At 39.9% G+C, this 23,203-nt stretch overlaps 1 protein-coding gene across 1 annotated transcript in view; it reads right to left on the reverse strand.

Moving 5' to 3' along the window:
* Positions 1 to 23,203, reverse strand: part of si:dkey-237h12.3 (teneurin-3) — a 173,976-nt gene that overhangs the window by 68,269 nt on the left and 82,504 nt on the right. Inside the window, 1 exon segment of the mRNA XM_018679395.1 lies at positions 7,320 to 7,545. Coding sequence (XP_018534911.1) covers positions 7,320 to 7,545 — 226 coding nt within the window.

Consider the following 23,203-nt stretch of genomic DNA (forward strand, 5'->3'; position numbering starts at 1 on the left):
AGACTTCAGGAGGCACTGGGTTATAGTCTAATATCCAGTATAATCCTGACATTGGAAGAGGTTAACAAAAGGTACCTCATAAAAACAATCATCTCCCACTTGCCCTTTTACAACTGGGCCTTTGCTAATAGCCCATTATACCTGGGGTAATTAAGAGGGTTTAATCAAATGCACTACGGAGTGATCGTCCTATTAACTTTTAAACCCCACGTGAAAAGCTCTTAAGTAAATGAATTAAGCCTTGTTGCCACTCTTGCCACTACTTAGAGATTAATACCCAAATGCCTCCAGGCTTATGGGGACAGCCAGGGAAATTGGACAGACTGACCATGCATTGCAAATGCTCCTTCAATGTAGAATTGTCGAATTTTATTGCCAACACTTTGTCCATTTTTGATAAAAAAAAATAAAATAAAATATTTCACAGAACTATTTTGTAGATTACTGCTAAGTATTCTTTTCTTGTGTGTGTCTGTTTTTCCTTAAATAATGGATAACTCTAAATTTAAGTCTTAAATTCTTCACTAGGGTTACTTTAGGAGCTGAGCAAATGTTTGATTATAAAACATGGTGTATGGTAATTAGGATTACTAATAAAAAATTAAAGTAAATAATTTGTACAACACAGCCTGTATTATTCAGTTGGTGGTTGCGTTGCATGAATTCTCTCCTTGACACGCACCAAAGTACCTTCAGCGCTACCACAGTCAAATCTTTTCAGCTGGAACATTTGGGGGTACCTTGTTCAAGAGCACTGAGGGTAAATAAACAGAGGGTAAATAAACTAGGGCAAGCACTACAAATTCATTTCCATGTCCAGGTATGTGCCCTAATGATCTGCAGTTCCCAAAATAAAAGTTAAAGGGGCTTTACAAACTTTCTAAGAGGTGAGGTCAAGGGGTTTGAAACAGCCTCTAAAACTAATGAAACAAACATTTACAAAGATGTCTAGCTATAAAAAACCAGACTCCCAAAGCAGCAGTAAACAATTACTTAAATAAGAGTGAAAATATAGTTAAATGTCACTTCAAATAAACGTGTACAGGATCATGAAAGAGTTAAAATTTATTTTGAGAGGAAGGACCAGAAAAAGCTCAGTCCTCCTGTCTTGCTCTTACATCCTCCACTTTCTGTAAAAAGTCTTACACAACGTTTTACACAAGTTGTGTTTTATGTGTTCTATAGATCCCTGGAGGAATGGGTTGCCATGGTAACTGCTAATTTAAATACACCAATAAACTGATAAAGCAGTATTTGCTCATCAATTATTTGTGTGGCATCTGTGAAGTCTCCATGTAAGTTTTGTAAAGGCTTTTTTAAATCCTGGCTGTGAATCTGTGCTAAAAGAGCTTGAGAATGGCTAATTAGTATAATAAGTGCATAATCTGAAGCTGAGTAGTTAAGGACTGAAAAACTATTAGTTCCCTGGTTATGTGATGGGAACAGTGGGCCAGCAAGCTTTAGGGAAGTTGTAAATGCACCTGAAACATCAACTATGATATTCTTTCATTCAGACTACATGTTGTTTGCTAAGTGAAGTTAATCATATATCAGCTGAATACAGTTTTGAAAGAAGTGAAAGAGGGCCACATCACAAACCTACACCCTAATGCATTGCTCATATTTCAGCCCATATCGCTGCTATTTCAGCTACCTCCTATCTCCTGTGAGGATATCTCTGAGCTAAAACCTCCTCTGATCAATTCTTGACTAAAAGAACAAATGTCAGATTTGGATCGTCTGGCTCCTCGATGCCCCGATTGACACATGCTGTCATGGACAGACAGGGATTCCATTTAAAGGTTACGGTGTGTCACTGCTGGAATGACAATGCTCAGGGCGTCTGCAACCTGAAGAAGTTCAGATTCCTCAATCTGGAACAATCTGTACTGTTGCTGCAGCAGACTCTGTAATATGCAGTTGGGTATGAATTGAGGTCAAAACTTGCACAACGTCGGAGGCGGCAGACGTGCAGTCAGACACACAGGCAAATAGACACCGCTATCAGGGGAGTTAAGTGTAAGTGGATGCAATCTGATGAGGTAGACAGGAAGGGACCAGGACGTGTGTTTTGTGTACGTGTGTGCTGGGAGGGGTGTGCACTCTATTTGAGGAAGGTGAATAGCTATTGCAAGTTGTGGAGATGAACTAGAGACAGTTTTTCCTGTAAATAAATGTCTCAAACCTACCTGTGCTCTTATTTATGCAAAGGCTTGAGTACATAATGCTCTCATGGCCTCCAAGTCAAACACACCTAAACTAAAAACACATCTATAGAGGTGCAGTGCTACAGTGCTAACTGTTGGTAATGCTGAAAATCATTCAAGAAAACAATAGGAAAACTGTATTAATAAATATTTAAAATAAAACACATGCAAACAAATTATAAAAGAGTGTTTCTTCACACTGTGTAGGTGATTGAACAATCTGAAGGCACATACAATTACCAGAAACATATGGCTCACCATGGGTGGTTTACAACTAGAAAGTCAGTTATATTTCTGTCATCTATATCCCTTTTGCTTTGTGCAACTTAAAGTCAGAATCTGTGTGAACCAGCGTCACCGAGACAAATTCCTACAGTGGACATTTATTGCACTCGCCGTTAAAAGTAATTCTGGTGCTGATGTTTTTCATGCCAGCCCCCCGCCCGCCCCTATCCTTTTTTTCTAAAGAGCAGACAGAAGGGGTCTAAAGATGAAATGCTGTTGGACATGATTAACAAACAGCAGACCAGTGTAAATGTCTGCAGCTATACACATTGGATGACCGGCTGTAATTGATTACAGCCAGTGTGATGCAACAAGGCACATTACTATGCTAATCCAGGCAGCCCAAGTGATAGCAATGTGGTATGCTGTGAGTGAGAGAGAGGGAGAAGGAAAAGAGACAATCAAGAGAGTGTGAGACTGAGAGGGAAAGCGAGCAAATGAATGGCTGCGTGTCAGTGTGATCGCAGTGTGTTTGCGTGCACGCCTGTCTGTCCCATTGAGAAGCCTGTAACACAAAAGCAGCAGCCAGCCTGGTCTCCTCTGCTCTCACAACATTGCTTGTCATCAGGGTGACATTTGAAAACATCCTCACAGAGGACAAAAGACAAAACCGTGAGTGGGTGGATTTGTCTACGGCTAAGCTCCAGCTGGAGGGGTGAGAGAGCACACTAGAAACAATGCAAATTGAAGCCCTCAGAATACGTAATCTGCCTATTAGCCGCTGTTCTGTGTTAGCATTAGCATTTCAAGGTGAGAGTGGAATAATTAGGCTGCTTTAATCCACGGTCAGAAGAAAAAAAGACTACAGATGTGGTGCGGCATCGCACTGACTCGTTTTCACACTAGCTGCCGTCGCCGTCGATCTCCTCCTGATCACCACCTGCCCTCTCGACAGGGGGCCTGCTAGCAGGTGCTATTCTGGTAGAGTTAGATCCGCGCCCATGTGATGGTATTTCAGTGCTGCCGTACTTTTTTGTGCCGTCCTGCCCATGGAGATCAGCATGGTGCCATCTTGAGTCGCTCACTCTGAGAGCTCAGACTGTTTGCACGTGGAATTTATGATATTTAACGACTTTGATTAAGTCTGGCATAAAAAGGGCTCAGCTGTTATGTACACACGTTTAAGATTGTCTTTAGAGTCTAACTCTAGGCCTGAGACAGTTACTCTGTACCTTAATCTTGAGGGACAACTGTGATGAAGACATGTTCCACTACAGGAAAAATGTGTTATGTTTTTTTTGTGTGAATAATTATTTAGACTACTCCTCTCCATCTATCCTCTGTTCATGAAAGTTTTTACATTTGCTGGCAAAAATCATCTGGAACAGATGCACTCTATGCTGCCAACAGCAGCAACAGTTTATACAGTAGCCTAAAATAAGAGAAAATATTGCGGAACTCTGGAAGCATCACAGAAATGTGTGCTTGGCGCTAAAGATGTTGGCAAAATAAACAAAAAGGAAAACACACGAGAAAAAGAAAAAAAAATACGTCTTGAGGATTACCACTTTGTCTACACCACCATCCTCTTTGGCAGGTAACCAGCCATCACTGCAAGCTCCTTTCTATTCCAAAAGGCTAGTTGGCTGGTATCTAACACATGACTAATCAGTCCTGGTGCGATCCTGACACTGTGGCTGGTGTACAAAAAAAAGTTCAATTTTCCTCCTCTGATGTGAAGCATGACTGTCTGACTCATGATTTACATGTGCATCCCACACAAACAACTCTCCCCACACACACACACGCTCACAAACACACACGCACAAAAACCAAATCCTACTTGGAATACCTCTGCTATTCTTTTTCGCCCCCGAGAACAATTCTAACACATTTTCCATCAGGAAAATGTACTGTCTGTGGGACACTGTACCACATGATGATTTTAGAGCTGAGACATAATTTCATTTCAGCAAAGGACTCCCTTGACACATGAATCCAATGAGGATTGACAGTACATTTATAACTGCAACGTGTGGCTGGGCAGGCCTTCAAAAGACTCATTCTGAAATGTCATAACGACTGTTCTAGCTGAACCACACTGAATCCAAATGAAAAAAAAATGCTGAAGTGGGCTCCAAAGGGCATACATATGTAAGAGCAGACACCTACCTGTATCTGATCCAGTGGAGCACTTCTAGAGCTTATAGCTCACGCCACAGAGGCGTCAAAAATACAAATTTCACACACACTGATATAGTCTGTTTTAAACAAAGGATTAAGTACTGCTCAAGAATAATTACCATATATGTGCAATGGTCTCTTAAGGGACATAGCAATTCATTTCTATAATGAAATTGAATGAAATAATTCTAATTGAAAAAAAAAAAAAACTCAGGATACTATAGATACTCGAGATAACTTCTGTTGTGAATTGGCGCTATATAAATAAAATATGACTTGACTTTTTTGACTATTCAAGTAGAGCCAAGTGGTTAGTAAGGGAACCCTGAGGGGTTTATTAAAAGTACTCCATACACTTTTAAAGATCTGCACTTCCGGATAGCAACGGGCAGCATAAAGTATAACTGTTCTGTTGCCAACTAATGGAGCTCTTTAGATGGAGTGGTCGTAGTTGGCATAAAGCAGAACAAAAGATGAAGTCAAATCATTTCATAGATTTATATGAAATGTAAAACCTGAAAAAATTTAAAAACCTACAAAACAGAAAACTGTTCAGTGGACAACTCCCAACCCCATAGTCTGTCAGATCAAAACATCTCCCAGTCCTGTCTGCCATCATCTTACTCAAGTATAAAGGTTCTTTAGAAATGTAGTTCTGTGTATAAATTTTCTGGGTTTTTTTTGTCTAAGTTGCAGTACCAACTGATGTGTTTCATTCTTACTTTCCTGAGCTGTTAAAGACAGCTTCATTTGTGTGATGCATATGGTTGATCTTTTTAAACTGCAGGAGTAAATGAGCTGAAATCAAACTTGGTGTCTTAACACAGCTTTGACAGTATGATCACAGTGGGATCACTGACTTTATTCACTCACCATATAATAATGAGCAGTAGTTTCAGTAGTAGTTACGGAATGCGGCACTTCACTCATTTAAAAGAACACTGAGAGCTATTCATTGGGAAAGCTAGTTGGTATTGAGTCAAATTAGCACACTCCTGCTTTGAAGACCAACACTTTTATGGGAGGTTACACACACATAATTCATTGCTGCTAATTGCTGTAAAAGTAGCTAATGCTGTCAAATGAGTGCTTTATTTTCAAGGAGGTCATGTCACAAGAAACATATTAAACAAGAGCATAACATTGTGATTTATATTTGACACTTTTTTAATCAACTGCCTTGTACAGAATAATTTACTGTCTGCACATGTGACCACATCCACTGTGCTGCCTAAGAAATAAAATCCATGTTGATGTTGAGGATTGAAAAGAGATTCACACCCCTGCGGTACCTGGGGCCACTTATGTATGTGCTGTGCCAGGACTTTGCTCACACAAACCCCCTGAAGGCAGCATAATAAATACTTTCTGGAGCTTCTGTTTACATTTCCCAACCTGGTGGTTTTCTTGACATGTGCAATTATGTGGTGAACTGGGTCTTCCCTTTTGGCCCCGTTGGTTCACAGCAGCCCCCCTGTTCCCACCCACTGACAAGCACTTGATTTAGAGTCCACTGTGCTGATAGTGATTTATGCCTCAGTTGATGATAGGTGTGCACATATTGTTTTGTCGATACGAGTAAGACAGCTCAAGGTCATCGCGCGGTTAGTATTCAATCACCGCATCTTCCCGAGAAAGTGAAACTGTCACCACATATCCCAATTGATTCAGTCAGATCATAAGAGGTTGTTACTCCATGCTGCCACAGACGAAATTCAAAGTTTACATTCATCTAAGGCTCAGAAAGGGCACGGTGTGCCAGGGAAATATCAGGCTAGAATGCAATCATCTACTCAAGGCCAATTCTGAGTCAGAGCGCAATGTACCACACTTCATTAGCCAGGATATTTTGAGCCCACTGATTAAGAAAGATGTAACTTATGTTTCAGGAGGAAAACTTGGCAGTGGCTCTTATGACAAAGTAGTATCTTGCACAGCAAATTTTGATATAACACACAATCCCCTTACCAAGTTTCTTGTAAAGTTATAGCCTCTCTGATTTGAACTGGCAAGCTCTCTGATATTCACATAGTTCACTCTAATCATGCACTTGTCTTCTGAGTGTAGGTCTAATCTAGTAATCAGCCTGTAATTGTAGGTGCACACAAAAAACCTATGAACACTTGACAAAATTATTCTCAACAGAGGAGGAAGTATGGCCGTATTTATCTAACTCAGCGGTAACCATATAATGCCATGCACAATTTGTGGCATGATTTAATCTGATGAGGTGTAGTCTTTTAAATAGGCCTAAAAAGGAGACACACTTTAAATCCTGAAGTGAATTATCATTTTACTAGCCACCAGTGTTTGGTGGAGTAGCACTAAAAGCATTAATAAAATCATCAGGTGTTAAGAAATATTGTTTAGACTTTTTAAATTCCCAGTGTGCTCTATAGGCCCAGTTGTTGGCAGCCCCACTGTTGTCTTAGGGAAGGTGTAGACATCCCTGAGACTACCAACTACTAAGACTACAAATCCCCAAGCACTTTCCTTCGCCACTGAACTAAATTCATGTTTGTCAACATGAAAAATGAACAAAAAAAGAGACAAAAAAGAAATAAAGAAAGAAAAGAAATCACTGCTGGTTCAGTCATGACTGATTTCACATCATTCTGTTTTCTGAGTCAGTGAGGATGGCTTCATTGTAACACCTGGATGTGAATTTCCCAGTTCTGTTGTAGGTCACTGTGGATCACTCACCTGCTCTCCAGGGCCACATTGCTGCCCAGGACCCAGCTGTCCTGCAGCTGGACGCATTCCGCCGTACTCTGCAAGTCGGCCGCCAGGCCGGCTGTGGGCGGGGGGCTCGGGCTCCTCTGATTGGCCAGTGAGCTGCGGCTCAGGGACGTGATGGATGGGTGCTGCTTGTGTGGGGGCGGGGCTGGTGGGAGAGGTGGTGGGCCCTGCTGACTAGATAGATGATCACCTGAAGAGAATCAAAGGGGAAGAGATATCAGAATATTTGAGTACTCTTAATGGTGGCAAAATCTAAATGCAGTAACCTATTTTGCTGATTAGAATTACACCCAGAGCTCAGAGACTGTGCTGCTAAGGGACAGCAGATGGGTAAGATTATGCATCTGCCTTGTATGCAAGATATGACAGCATGTAGCCACCTAACAGACCCAGAAAAGTAAATACAACCAAGAGCAAGACATTAAAATGAGATGCAACCACTGCAAAAAGAAGGGAAATAAGAGCTGCTTTTATGGCGACACACATAATAATTGTCGCAAAACGCCACACGGCTGACAGTTGGGTTCTCTTAAACAGAAGGTCACTTAGAGAGGCAGCTGTTCTTTTATGGGCGCTTAACGCAATGTTTCACGTTTGATTACAGCCAGAGAAGACTCTCAAATAACTAATGACCAGAACATCCATTAGAGCTCTGAGAGAACAGGTTTTCCAATTTCACACAAAGCTGTGTAATTGGCCCCCAGAATGGCATGTGGTGATTATCTATCCATCTTCCCTGTTTAAAAGGTAAAAACCCACAGTGCTGACAATTCTGATTTGCTCCAATGAGCCCCAAATGGATATCGTCTTTCTTTCCTTACAGAGGCTTAGAGAAAATTGAAAAAGCTGGAAGATGCGTCTTTTAGGAGATGTTGTTGTTTTTGCATTGACAGCATGAATTTTTATAAAGCCTAAAGAAGTTAAATTTAGAGCATATGAACACTGAAGGTTGGTTCGGCTGCATGATTTTACCTTTGTTTTCTCAACCATGCATAAAGACCTTGTGGACTGAAAGCTGCGGATCAAAATCTGCTCTTTACTACTGGCTAGACAGAGAAACTTCATTGAAAGGATGTTAGTCTATGTTTTTGAAATAAGTCTTTAACGACCATGCAATTTTGGTCCTTGTCTATGCGCTTCCACTTATAACTGTGCCCTTCAATGCATAAAGCAAGCTGTTCAATGCAGACAAATGAGCCTTGAATTTAGTTCCACAGTACTAGGAGAAATATATATGCCATTCAGAGCTAGGCCATCATTTTCACTGCTTTGAGGTAAATACATTTAGGCTACTGTACATGCAGGCTATACCTCTCATACTCAAACTAGGAATGCATACTGCAAGAAATACTGTGATTAGAATGATTACAGAGAATAAAACTGCTCTCCACAAGTTAATTGCAGGGACAGTGGCAGCTGTAATAAAGTTTTAGCAGGGGTAGGTTGTACCAATCATTTCTGTGACTGATTACTTTCATTTTTTTTTTTAAATAACAGAATAGTTTTTAGAGCATCTGTTTCATCTGTATAGAGACAAAGACGATAGACAATTAGACAAACAGGCATGGATACTGCTGACATAGTGCTGTTGACATAAGCATGAATGGTGTAGAGCAGAATCAGGGGTGAGAAGAGTGCACAGTGTTGGTGCTGAAGACCAATCCAAGATTAATTGATTCCGGACTGAAACATTATGTGGCTATAAATACCATAAAGGCAAAATCATCAGGAGCAGAAGAAGGTTGTTTTTTTTTCGCTCCTTTTTTGTGGGCTCTGATTAGATGTTGATCAAACCCAATCAAATATGATCCCCTCATAACCCAAAACCACCGTGTTCAAAGTCAATTCCGAGTCCTAACACATGCATTACCTGAGATCAACTGTGGTATTGGCATTTGAAAAATATAAGGCCGCCATGACTTAGTGATAATGAATACAAGACATCCCACTCATCTCCTGGGCTAGACTGTGAGCCCTATTAGAAAAGTGCTAAGTAGGCTAATAGAAATGTGGATTATCTACCAACGCTGGCTGGTTTTACTTCACCTCTGGGCCTTATTCCTCTGTATGAGCCTGCAGCAGCCACGAGCTCCACTTCACTTTCTGGCAGAAGTATTTTTCATATAATCAGCACATACTCGCCTAACAGTACAATGTCAAAATCGGGGAGTGGAGGATGGAGCAGAGGGGACAAGGTAGGTCCTGAAAAACCAAAAAGTGATCTAGTATGGAGGGAAGTGGAAAGTTAATGGCCAGAAAGCATTAGTTTTAGAGGTACAAGTTTTGAGGAAATATTTTTTTTATAAATTACTTATGAAGAAAAGATCAAAAACAAGCTGAATGTAATAAAAATGAAATGAGATCTCATCTGAAATAAGAGCAGCATCCTGTTCAAAACACAATAAATGCGGCTCTTTTGTAAAGCACATAAAAACCACTGTATTTGTTCTCCTGTACAAACATCATCTTATTATCACACCCACATATGACACAGTCAATCTTTGCAAACAATCCACCCCACCATTACGGATTACAAATAAAGACACATGACAGATATTGCACAAATCTGTATCCATTTATCTTCACGTCTGCATATTGATCCATTGGCATATGGTGCAAGTCAACATCTTGATTGCCCTTGTTGAGTTTGCTGCTGCTGCCACTGCTGCATCGCTTGCACTGAGAGTTTGAAAATGCAGCATAGACGAACTTCACACCCATAAAAATACATGTAGTGCAGGTGCATTATGGTTGATGGGAATAGTGTCGGCACAGCAAGCACAGAGATGAGTCATAAGTCTACAACGCTTTCAAAACTATCACAACTTTATGGTCAATCTTGAATCAAATTCTGATGAATCAAAGTGTTAAAAGGCATGACTGAACTGAGACAGGAAATTAATGTTGTTTTTAGGTGAAAGCACATGCTGAACATAAAGTTCTCAAAAATACAAAATATAAAACCTTCAAAGGAGTGGGATTTGACAAGCAGCAAATCTGACTGCATAATCCCACAATGGACTAAGGCAACATAAAACCCCATGAACTGAATTAAACCTACTGTATGCATACTTTGCAAAAAGCTCACAAAGCTTTTGGATATAAATAAGGCCTTACACTTCTAATGCTGTGTTTCAGTTAGCTGCAAAAGGGATGAAATGAAATGGTGAATCAGTCTTGTTTTTCAGAATTAAAGAGGCAAAACAAGTCTAAACTAGTAAAATACAAGTCTGAGAATAACATGTTCTAACAGAGTTAACAAGTTTTTTTCCCATGGACATGAACAAATATTTCTTACTTCTTATCTTTATCCTCAGAAGCTTTTACATGCAGTGCTTTGCAGACAGGTTGCTATGCCACTATTCACTGGTCTCTTTAACCTAGCAAGAGCCAACAGCTGGAATGAAATGACAAAAAAACAATTATTGTTTGTTTCACTCTAATAGAACTGCCATACAATGATACCAAAAATTCAGCAATTGGGACTAAATTCACCATATCATACTGAGGAGGAAGCAACAGCTGTGAGAGCTAATCTAAAATGGCTTCTCCTTCTTGCTCACCTTAATCCACCTTTTGGTTCGACAAATATACCCACACACCTCTTAATATATCAGCACATATATAAATCTGAGCAGTAACTGCACTGGGCACCTAAGCCTTTGAGATACTACTGAACACCAAGTTATGCCCTTTTAAGTATTTAGATCTGAAACCTGACTCTGTGTGGACTTTGAGTGATTAATTATGCAAACATTTTCCTCAGTTAAAGGGTTTTCTCTTCCCCTTTATCTTTAACTTTGTGAGGTTGTGATCAAATGGTGCAAGTGGGAGTTGTTTACAATTTTTTAGTTCAACAAGTGTAAGACTTCTCATGTCTGTATTTTAAATATCAGAATCAACATTTTAATTGAATGGCTTGCAATGTTTCAGTTCCGATAATTTTGAAAGCCTGGTCTGTATGCTGGACCCTTAAAAATATATAACACCATGTGTTTTTTCAAGCACTCAATTTCCCTGCACACAGTAGGTGTCAGTATGTCTGAGTGGTGTAAGGTGCAGTGGCTTCTGGTCTCCAATTTGAGGAGCAGGTTTGAATCCAATTTCTGCCAAACAGTTTTACACACTGGACAGGGTCTCTCCATGATGAAAATCTATAAGTGATATCCTCAGTGTGATTGTGTGTAACTCAATGAACAAAATGTAGCACAAGCAATGCAGCAGTTCAGTGTATATTCTCTGCGTACTTGAGTTGAGGCTTGAAAGCCACTGGGGCAAGCCGAGCTAAAATATGGACTGTTGGCGCTGTAGCACTTTGAATTAGATTATCCACTGCATAGCATTTGTTGGATTGTGTGAGTGTCTGTGTGAGAGGTTTTTTTTTTTAAAATAAGCACACTAAACAATGAGCCTTTAAGAAAGCCTGGCATTGTCTTCCATCAAGACACACAGGGAATTAAGCTGGCCTTTAAAGTGCTGGCTCAGTGGCTGGGAAGGCAGATGAAACAGCTGTGTGGTTTATGGGGCTCTGCTTTGAAATCAGATCAAGACGGATGCCTCCTTTGCATAATTCCTCAACGTCAGCTTGTCATCATCTCCATCAGCAACATGCTTTAAAGGACCTTTGTGATTAATACCGCATGCCAGTGCTAAAATGACAGACTCATTCCCTTCTTAATGATGCTTGCAATATCTATCAAATGATGCTTTATGAAGCCTCTGTATTTGTACAGAAACAATTTCAGGAGTAGATCTTTGTTTTAGTTGCTGTTAATAATAAAAAGGTTTCTCTTTACAAGAGACAAGTACATTGGGCTGTATGAGTGAACCAAAAACATCCATGACCAGAAAAATACTCAGCATGTAATTTCCTCAGAAAACAGTGTTTTTGATACAGCAAATGATATCTAAATGGTTTAGCTTTGTATAATTACAGAATTTATTGCATGTTGAAATAACTGCGTCAAAGGTCTGTGATCACTGTGAGTTCAAATTTCACCATATTTTTCATGAACTTTTTGATGCCACTTCTTGATATTCAGATGTTTAGGCCTATTAGGTTTCTATGATGTTCGCTCCTTTGAAAATATCTTTTTTTGATTAAAGCACTGACAAGCCTTGAATGCTAGGCATAATGTTCCAACACAGAGCCGGGACACAATTAAAAGCCGTTTTGCACTCACTAAGCTTGGCAAGCTCAGTGAAAGCCTTTTCATATTCATTGTGTAACTACTACTGAAAAAGGTCTTGTCCCATTTTACTCTCCATTAAGAGACTGATGCAACTGCTAATGGAATTGAAAGGGCATTTGCTTTGACTGGCTTGCCCTTCATCAATAGGAAAATTGTGGTATGTGTGCATCACAAGAATTCCATCAAAATACATAACAGAACTTATAGTGACCACAGTTCTTCTATTATTTTCCAGCATTTACTTTTTATAGAAGAATATTCATAAATGTATACAAAATTTCAGCATCTCTGCTCTGTAAAGTTCAAAGTTCAGGAAAAATATTAAAATAGAGAGACAGCCCTGTAACAGATTGCCCATTTGATTTTTATATGAAATGAATAATGGATGAACTTCATGATAAAACATGCCATTTGGACCAGGTAGGATGTTTATATATGTCAAATCAATAAATTCATTCTCATCAGCGCCTGGTTTTCTATTCACCTCAGCACAGCTCTGGCAGTATTCTTTAGTAGAAAAAGAGACAGCAGCTTCTCACTGGGAAGCCCTGAAGGTGGGGAGGGGTGGTGGTGTTTAAGGCGGGGGGGCTGTACCCAGTGGAATTCGGGACCATTAGAACAACCTTGCCCTAGGTGAGTTTTGGGGATTTACTCTGCAAAGAGAGTTGGCAATTTTCAGGGGCTTGGGGTTTTAAGAAAAAAAAATAAAAAAAGAGAGGAAGCTGTGTGAATTCCATCATATTTCCTGCCAGAGTACCTTCACTGCTCTCACTACCTTGCCCTCTCTTCTTCTGACTTTCTATCTGATCAAAGACTGAAATTTCTTTTAAACCATTTCTCTGAATGGTAACTAGGATGTAACCAATATTTCAGGGATTACATAATCATTGCATTATAGAAAAAGACATCATTCCATTTACCCACACACGATGTGCTCCTACACAGTCATATAGAGAGCATTCATCAACTCCCATTTGAAGCAAATCCTAGACTGCCATTCATTTAAAATGTATGATTTGTAAATACACTTACAAAGTAGAACCCGCTGAAGATGCACTGTGAATATAAGCAGCTTCACATCACCGTTTGTCCATCTCTCTCTCTCTTTCACGCACTCGCCCAGACATTGCTACAGATGGCAGATCATCATACAGATGATGACTGCTTAGCAGTTCTTTCTGACAGCTCTCCGATTACATAGCAATTACACTCCTTCTCAAAAGCTGCTTTGACAATTAGCCTGCTGACAAAACACTTAGTTGTATTTATTCATGTGTGGACAGCTTTGGCTTCCTTGTTTGTCCAGAGAGACTGTGTTCACACCTTGGTAAAATGCTACAGTTTCTAACTTCGGCGCAGATAGTTCCTACAGTTCAATGCTGACAATACATGTATCACTGTATTTTCTTAAACCTGCAGAGCTAAAAACCTGGCACAGTCCACAGGGAAGTGTGCCAGTTCTCACTTTTTTGAAACACACTTGTATGTGATTTGTGATCACACAGCCATTTACTTCATCAACCAGTCACCGAAAGTTAATTTTCCAACAGAGCTCAGCAAACACCTGATATTAAACATATAATTGTGATATGGATTTTCATTGTCAAGAAAAGTTGATTTTATTTATCATCAAAAGCTAAGGAAGCACAAGCCCTATATTTTAAGCTGTGTAATAATACTCCATCTTGTTTCATATCTTTGGGGCCACGTTATATCATAACAGAGATGCACATTAAAACGTCAAGCACCATTTAATGTAACTGAGTGAATCAGTGAGTTTGCAACCAAGATGAAGGAAATCATTTAAAAGGCCAGTTCTAAATAAAGATAAACAATGACACAGAACTATTTTTAGAAATTTGCTGCAGAGGGTCATTTGAAGATTTAGCATTTGAAGCTGGAGGAGGATACTTATAACCTGCAGTACTTGATTTTTGACTACTCTGAGGCAGACCTACAAGCTATAAACACAACGCTGACATATTCTGACCTTGACCTATGAGGTTGTTGTATAATTGTTTCAGGAAACACTAACCTATTTATACATCTGACACGCACGTAGTGACATAAGCATCCATTTAAAGTTGTGTTTCTGGCCACCTGTGTGATAAGATCTTTAATATAGATCCAAAATACATGACTATATATGACTGAACTAAAACAGTATAGAGTTGGACAATAAAACCAAGGCAATGAACTGAAAGATGCTAAAAAGCTTAGCAGAGCAGAGGAGAACTGCATAGTCATGTGATGATTCTCTGCTGGTTCACTGCTACAAGCAACCCCCATCATATTACACATAGTCATCTGACCTACTGTTAACACAAAAATACTGATTAGAGCAGCTTTAAGAATGAATATACTACAATAGTACCATAGCTACTGGCAACCAGTTACATTTCTCAGTGTATTGAGAAACTAATGAACCTCCCCAGTCTCTAGTCAATCGCATAAATATGCAATCCTACCCTGCAGTCCCTCATTGCAACAGTCACACTGGTTACAAATTCTTGGCCTCCCAGTTTGTTTGCACCCCTGACGCACTGCTGTTATAATAGTAATAACAGCAGCAACCTGCTTCTCTCTGTCACTGAATCATCCTTTTTGATCATAGAACAACACAGTGGGCTACGATATCTCAAGCTGCATAATATAAACAAATCAGCAACAAGAAAGTGGGAGATATAGACACTGGAGAGACATGCTCTCATCCAAAATGTGTCTCCACTCAACACTTTGTTTTGGATCTGTTTTGAAAGGTTGTTTTGGCATTCTTCTGAAAAGAAGTCACCAGCTTCAATCTTTCTCCTGAGCATGTTTGAACTGAACTGGCCTTGAGAGGAGTCATTCACTCTATCTATAGTGCTTTGGTGGCTTGAATGGCTGGGTAGTTCTGATGGTGCTTCGCTGATGGAGCCAACATGAGACCTTGGTTAGGGTGGTCCTGCCTACGTCCGGGAAGCTCGTTAACATTCAAAAGCTTGTTGAGGGATTTTAAGCAATTTATTTCCAACTGAACCAAACCTGTGTCAGGAATAACAACAAAACAGTTCCACTGAAGTGTGAGTCAATTCTCTGTCTAAAGCAATATAGATTTGAATTAGTAATTGCACAAAAATGTTGCCTACATCATCTTAGGGGTCATAGAAATGTGACATGTGTACTCAGGAGAACTATTCATGTGCCTCCCCATTCATTTACAGCTCACTTCCCCAATCACTTGAGAAAATGGTTGCAGGAAAAAAAACAAACCACTCATGGTTGTAGTGGCAGTCTTTTCCAATGGCTGCTATAATTGCATTTCCTGTGCAAATCACTCAGTTTGTGGGGAAACCAGACAAAGGAAGCAGAATCCATCTAAAGATGGGAAAGCCTATCTTTTCCTGATTAATTGTTGGCATATTGTTCTCAACTGGATGCACTCCACTTGCGCAGATGACTAATTTTCACCTCCATTGTAAGAAAATTTGAGAAGGAGGCTTATACAGTATATATCTTTCACACCACAATGAGTAAACAAATGGCACTATAAAACCTATATAATATTCCATAGAGGTTGATGTTGTTTGAACTCTGCTTCTCCACAAGGAAATAGTTTCGACTGAGTACTCTATCATTTAACTGCTCTATAAACACATGATTCTATTAAGATTAAAACTCTATGTACACACAATTCAACAACACCTTAAAAAATGACACAAAATCTGACCAAAAAACAAAGCCCTAAAAACTAAGATTAGTAAGGTACAAGACAAAGAAAAGCAGCAAATTCTCACATATAAGTAGCTGTGACTGGTGAATGTTAAATAATGACTCAAACAATTATCTGATGCTCAAAATAGCGACAGAAATGACTTTTCCATCATTTGACAAATAAACTAATTATTTCCGATCTGAGAGTAACCTTGTTTAAAAATAAAAAGTGTAGTGTTCTTCAAAACCATTCAGATAAAAAAAAAGAGCACATAACACATTATGATCGAGTTCAAGTAGTTCAGTATAAATAACATTGCATCACATGCTACACTACAAAGATGTAGAGTGTCTTACAGCTGATAAATTTATGGTGCTACCTTATACTGTACGCATTAGTTCCGGATTCATCATTTATTTATGCATTGCCATCCAAGTCTCTTTTATCTGATGATCTACAATGAACAAACAATACATGTTGGGGCCTTTATGTTTCCTCCCTAACTGACTCCTCTGAACATTCCCACATATAGTTCTCTAAGCCAAAACGTCTCGCAGTGTCTGGCTCCAGAGTTGCAGCTACAGCACAGAGGCTGAAAATCCCTCTGCTTTCCAAAGAGCTTTCCTGGGGCCAAGGCTATGAATTGATACCCCACTGTTGCATTACTCTTGGCCACAGAGCAGAGCACGAGACGGGAATAATAATAGGATGAATCTTTGGTTTATGGGTATTCTGTCAATATCCTCAATGGTCATAAGCAGTAAACTTTATGTGTGCAAGCACGTTTGGATATACAGTCCACACACGTGCACGCACGCACCCATGTATGTAAGCACGTACTTCAAAGCTAAGCCTCCCAGCACTACTGATGTTTTGGAATTTTCCGTTAGAACACCCTCTGCTTCTCTTGACAAGAAGAACTAAGATGCAACCTGCGTACCCTCTGAGGCTCAGTGCATGCTCAATCAGCAGCACGATATGGCCCATGGCTCTCTGCTGAGGTCACTGTGTAAGTCCTGAAGACTGATCATGCATGAGGCAGCACCACAGTGTTTCTCCACTAATGTACCAAGTTAGCCGTGCTGCTTCTGCTACTACCATTCGGCTGCATAGACTGAGCTCCACCCTGAGGAAACTGGACTCTACCTCAGACTCTGTGTTCTGGGCATTGGAATGGAAAGTATAGAAAATTTCAGGCATGGCCACTGAAATTATAAGCAGTTCAGCTGTCGAATATTGTGACCTATTAGAGAATTTTGTACATGCTATGAAATACAGACACTGATCTGAGGACCAATCCACTCTAATCAAGATGACTTTACTTTTGTGCAACCCCCGGCTGGCGACGAGGTCTCTTGAGTGGCCCAGCATCACAATTCATTAGTGAAACTGGCCTTTAAAGTTTAATCTACTATGCAGTCATTCTTAATTTTGAACCGCATCCAGCCTTCCGCTTCAGAGTGGTTCTCACACATGTCTAGAGCATGTTAATCAATAATAAAGGTAGTCAGGGAAGTCAGACGTACTGTCCTTCAAAATCTCTCAAATGCTGCTTTGCTTGACAACAGGAGACAGGGCTGCCTGCGTTCCAGTCTTCATTCACCTTAGAAAATACCACCCTAAGCCTCATCTGTCATGTATCGGCTGCAGCCTAACATTTCACTTTGTTTGGCAGACATTGATTTTTACCTCCAAGGTGTTGTCAAGGAGGCATCCAACTCATACATACCTCCTCTGCCATCTCTCCGGAGGCTGCTTTAGAAGGAATTGCAGGAACACACACACAAAGGAAAGCTCAGAGAAATGACTACATTTGAAGGTAGCCTAAAATATTGCCAAATCTGTTGAATAAGGACACTGGTGGGGATGAAATGTGTGAATGATAAGGCGGGGCTTATCAAAGCAGCATTTCTTGGTGCCTATGCTTGTGGCAAATTTAAACGTGTCTTGTTCGTGTACTGTAATAAGCTTGGAAGCATGCAATCCAGATTCAAATATATGTTGTAAATACACAGAGATGCAAACTGATAGGATGAGGATCACAGTATCAAGGCATATCAGATACACAAATGAGGACCTATTGTGGTTTTTACGGGTGCTGCCCATGCTAGTACTCTCAGGACACCAGACGTCAAAGCATGTGGTCACTAAAAATGCCTTGAATCTATCTCAACGGATTTATCCAATCCTCCATCCATATGTTAGAGGCGTTTTCCAGCACAGCAAGTCAGATAACAACAATTTATCAACTACTGTCTTACCACAACCTCCACCCCACTCTGCACACACACAAAAGAGACACATTTGCAGCCTAGTTGAGCAACACTTTATATTCATTAAGTGTCAAAATGTTATAACAAATAGCTGGCTTAAAAGAGCAACAGTATATCTTGTTTAAGAATTACTTGGCACCAAAGAGAAATGATCTATGAGGTAGCCTTGAAAGTAACATCCTTCCACAGTTTGATAATAATATAGAGAGCAACTCTAATTATAATATAGCAGACTTGCTTAGCATTTTTACCTTGGTTTACTACAAGGGGCAGTGAAAGGATTCTTGCGCGGTTACTATGAATCATGAAGTTGGCCTTATTAAAGCAATCAAAAGTGCTACTGCAGCATACTGAGAGGTAAGAGCAGAACTAGTTTTAACAAATTTATGAACAAGACTAAGCGACTACTGCCATGCTGGTTCTGTGAGGCTGTATCATCACCATCATCACCATCATTTCCGCGTACTAACCAAGTACAGTTGAGGCTGATGGCAAAGCCATTACTTTGTAATGTTTGGTCACAAGTAAGAGTTGGATGATAAAAAGAAGTTTTCAGAAGTATATTAGCCCTCAGAGATGAAGGTTCACATACTCAAGAATAGACAAACATCATAGTCTACACTAATGATAACAATTTTCTATAAAAGACAGAAATAGATTGCAAATTCTGCTTTCTTTTAGTGCTACAGTGATTTGCTTCTCTGAACAAGCCTTCCCTCTTTTCTCTCCAGGTTCAATCTCTGCTCCATTTCGATATTTTGTTGAAAAAATAAGCCCTAATGATGACACAGTGTCACCATCTCCTCTTTTTTTCTCCAAATGGGCTCCATAGAAGGAAACAGAGAAAGAAGAACAGAGACAAGGTTTGGCTGTGCATCTCTCAGCCTGCTTGCTTCTTGCTAAGAGCAAGAATCATAAACCTGCTGTGTTTTTAAAAATGCGTGATAAATATACTGAATATTTATGAAAATGAGAGAGACTGGAGAGAACAACTTCATCATGCAGATGCACATTAGACTGATATCCATTTCTTACAGTTGATTGGCTTGTACATTATAATTCTTCTCCAAGGAGGTCAAAAGTTCAGTTCCTGCAACAGCAAAATCTTTCCACTGTGCAAGATGCTGAATTGTTACATGCCTAAGTATTGTGACTCACTCTGGAAGAACATCAACTGAATGCTTGATATGCAAAATGTATTTTTACTGCAGCTAATAGCATAAATAGCAAAAACTATCATTTAGGCTAATGGTTGTAAATGCAATCACTGCTATTTAATGGCTTTTATGAGTATATGTATAGTATACTAACAAACCTGATGAGGAAACTTTTGTCTCCATAATGGATCTGAATCTGCATCTACTATATCTCTGCAGCTTTACAATATGGTTTTGCTATTAAATTATGATTTGTTTTTTCCCTAAACAGCAAAGGTACAGATATATTTAGATAAATTTACACATATAATTAGCTTAGGTAAATGTGTGTTTGTGCTTGCGACATGATAATATGTGAGTGGGCAAATGAGTGTTAACGTGGTGAGAGCAACAGAATAGCAGGGAAGAGGTAGCAGTCGTGTGTCGACAGCATCCATTATGCTTCTCCGTGCACATTCCCCATTTAGCCTCTTCATATGACTCCACAGGGCTGTGCAGATCTGCAGTTTTGTTGCTGTACTTGTAAACTATGCAATTTGTGTTTCATGCCACAGCAGGCATCAATTAGCACCTCTCTCACGCCTCTACATCTGAAATGCATCAAATTTGGTTCTGTGCTGCTTCAGAACATGATGTGAATTTGTCATGACTCGACAGAGAGGGAGGAAATGTTCAACACCGGGGAGCTTGCTTATTGCTCACCTTGGGCTTTTAAATCAAGAATAAATACCAGATATTGTGCTTCTTGATTACAGATTGAAATGGTATTCATCACTGTTGGCGGACTATCTGCAAAGGGTACAGTATGATGGAAAGAAATAAACTAGATACTTTGTCTGGGATGCACCTGGATTTTTTAAATTACACAACACCTGTGTCAAGCAAAGCCTTATTTGCACAGTTTTCATAACACTGAAATGAATGAATTACACCTGAACCACTGGATTTTGTGGAACACATTGACAAAGGATAATGAAATTTGTTGAAATCACAGATGTCTCAGATGCAACTGCATAAAGGTCAAGAATCCAGAAATTCAATCCTTTTGACTGAGTGGAGCAAATTGTGCTGAAAATTTTTAAGCATTCTCATCAAATTTCACTGCTGAGAGTTTACCCCATATTTTAGTATATCTGAGAAGTCGGCCTTTGCGAAATAATGATACTGTAGGTAAATTGCCCTTTATTTTTTTTACTTGCAATTGACAGATTCACACAATAAAATCTAATCTAAATACTTTCACATCACTGGACATCCCATGATAACATTAGCCTTAGAGGGAAAAAATAACAGTGAACTGACTCAAAGCAGGATGTGGTGCTGTGATTTTGGTGTACAAGAGCGATTGACTTTGACAGTAGAGACCAGGATTTATGTCCCATCACAGAGATGCTATCAATGTCTGTTTCCATTAGCCATGACTATGATCTTTCCACTACTTACTTAACTAGTTTCAGTTGTTGTAAACTTAGCCATATCTTCATCATAGGGGCTGAAGATCAGAAAACACTCATGTTTTTTGAAGGCACTGGAAACAACTGACTTTTCTTGTTTTAATTGCAAACAAATAAAACAAACAAACAAAAATGTGTTTTTCTGTTAGGACTTTTTGTTGAAACAGCAGATACTGTTGTCAAACTGTGCTGGTCCGCCTCTCAGCAGCACATGCAGCAGAACGTGCATGACTGTGAAACATCTCCGCGGTGGAAGACACTGATCGTCCTTCAGATTGGGTTTAATCATGTTTGCTTTTCCCCCAATTAGATAAGGGAGCAGCGCCGTCAACACACAAGCTTTCTCATGTCTCTCCTGATGGTCCCCGTGCTTTGCCTCCCGCTCACCAAATGGCAGCAGTAGGAGGCAAAGGATGGTCCACATTCACACCCGGCTGAGTCATTTCACACTGGAACACATCCATCAGAATTAAGATCATAAAAAGCCAAGACGAGACTGACAATGGAAACTGAGAAGTGAAATCTGAGAGAAAAGGCGGCAGCAGGCAGCATATGGCTTCGCAAAACCATAAGTTGTCAGTTTAGAAAAGGCAGCAGCTGGTTAAGTTTCCTGGCTGGGATTAATATCATATGACTGCACAGTATATTCTTTACTCTTGACCATATTAAAATGACGCAAAAGCGTATTGATACAGCGGCAAACCCACAGTTGGTACCACAGTTTGCAGTCACACTTGTTCCCAGTATCATGTTTCAGCCATAATGCACAATGGACTGTCACTATTTGCATAAGCTTTCTTTGTCTGTCTTGATAACATCTTTGCTCTAAGGCCCGTGGAATTGCCAGCCCAGTATATGAAGCTGGATCGTAACAGGATACTCCACTTTAACACGGTCAGCGCTTGAATAATTAGAAGAAGCTGAAGCAATGCTGCAGTTTAGAATGGCCCCAAAAACAAAGATGATAAAAAAAAAATCTGGACCAATACGCAGAACACTGAGTCAAAAGATATGCTTTACAGACAATCTGTAATGCTGGACACAATCTGATACCACAGCTAATCACACAACAATATCCTCTCTCCCTGTCAGCACTAAAATTATATCTGATCTGATGTTTAACATTGGATTATGATAATTCATCACATAAAATAATTATTCAACACAGGTGAGATATGCTCTGCTTGCTTTAGAACCTCAACATGCTCTGGACGCTGTGCAAATAATGAAAGACAATGAATTTTGACCTCATCCTGATGTTTATTCAAGGCACTGTCAGTGTAATCCCCATGATTTAGTTCTGCCACATTCAGATGAAGGCCACTTTGTCTCCTACATATTCATAGGCAACAATATTGACTAAATGTCTTGTCTTGCTAAGTATACAATGGGAAGTGTGAAACTAGAGGATCAGTTAGTGTGAATATGAGCAGAAGAGAAATGCATACAGGAGATTCTGGGATTAACTGCAAGCATGCTAACATAGTCTCTTCAGACAGATCTGGACACTGACTGACACTGAGGACTTACTACAGTGGACATCTGGCAGACAAGCTAACAGCAGTGTACAACGTCCTGTGGAGCAACGAGGTGGGAAGACTTCGAAGAATCCCAGTAGCTAGCAGTCAAAAACAACAGTCTCCGCTCCCCAGACTTCACACTGTAAATCATACCTGTAGCAAGCTAACCTGTGGCTACAGTAGCACTCTGCAACGGAGGTCAATAACTATGGCAAGACACGTTTACCAAGAGTCTTGTGTTCCCAGAGTGACAATAGAATCTCATTGTCAGGTGTTTAGTCAGATAAGGTCGCACACCCGCAGGGATTAGCGTCTGCTTTTCATCAATGTAATGCTTTAAAAACAGGTTTAGCAAACGTGCGGTGGATCAACCAATTTAAATGCTAAACCTTTTTCTCTCTCAGAAGATTGGGGCCAGGGGCTAAACACATACAGATAAACAAATCAACCTAGCTGTAAGGACTTGGAGCGAGGGAAAACAAATGAATGACCCTCACACCTTTATTTGTACAGGGAGTACTGGGGAAATGGTGATATAGCTTGCAAAGTGTTAAGGTG

This window comes from Lates calcarifer, linkage group LG8 (assembly GCF_001640805.2).
Source record: "Lates calcarifer isolate ASB-BC8 linkage group LG8, TLL_Latcal_v3, whole genome shotgun sequence".
Lineage (NCBI taxonomy): Eukaryota > Metazoa > Chordata > Actinopteri > Centropomidae > Lates > Lates calcarifer.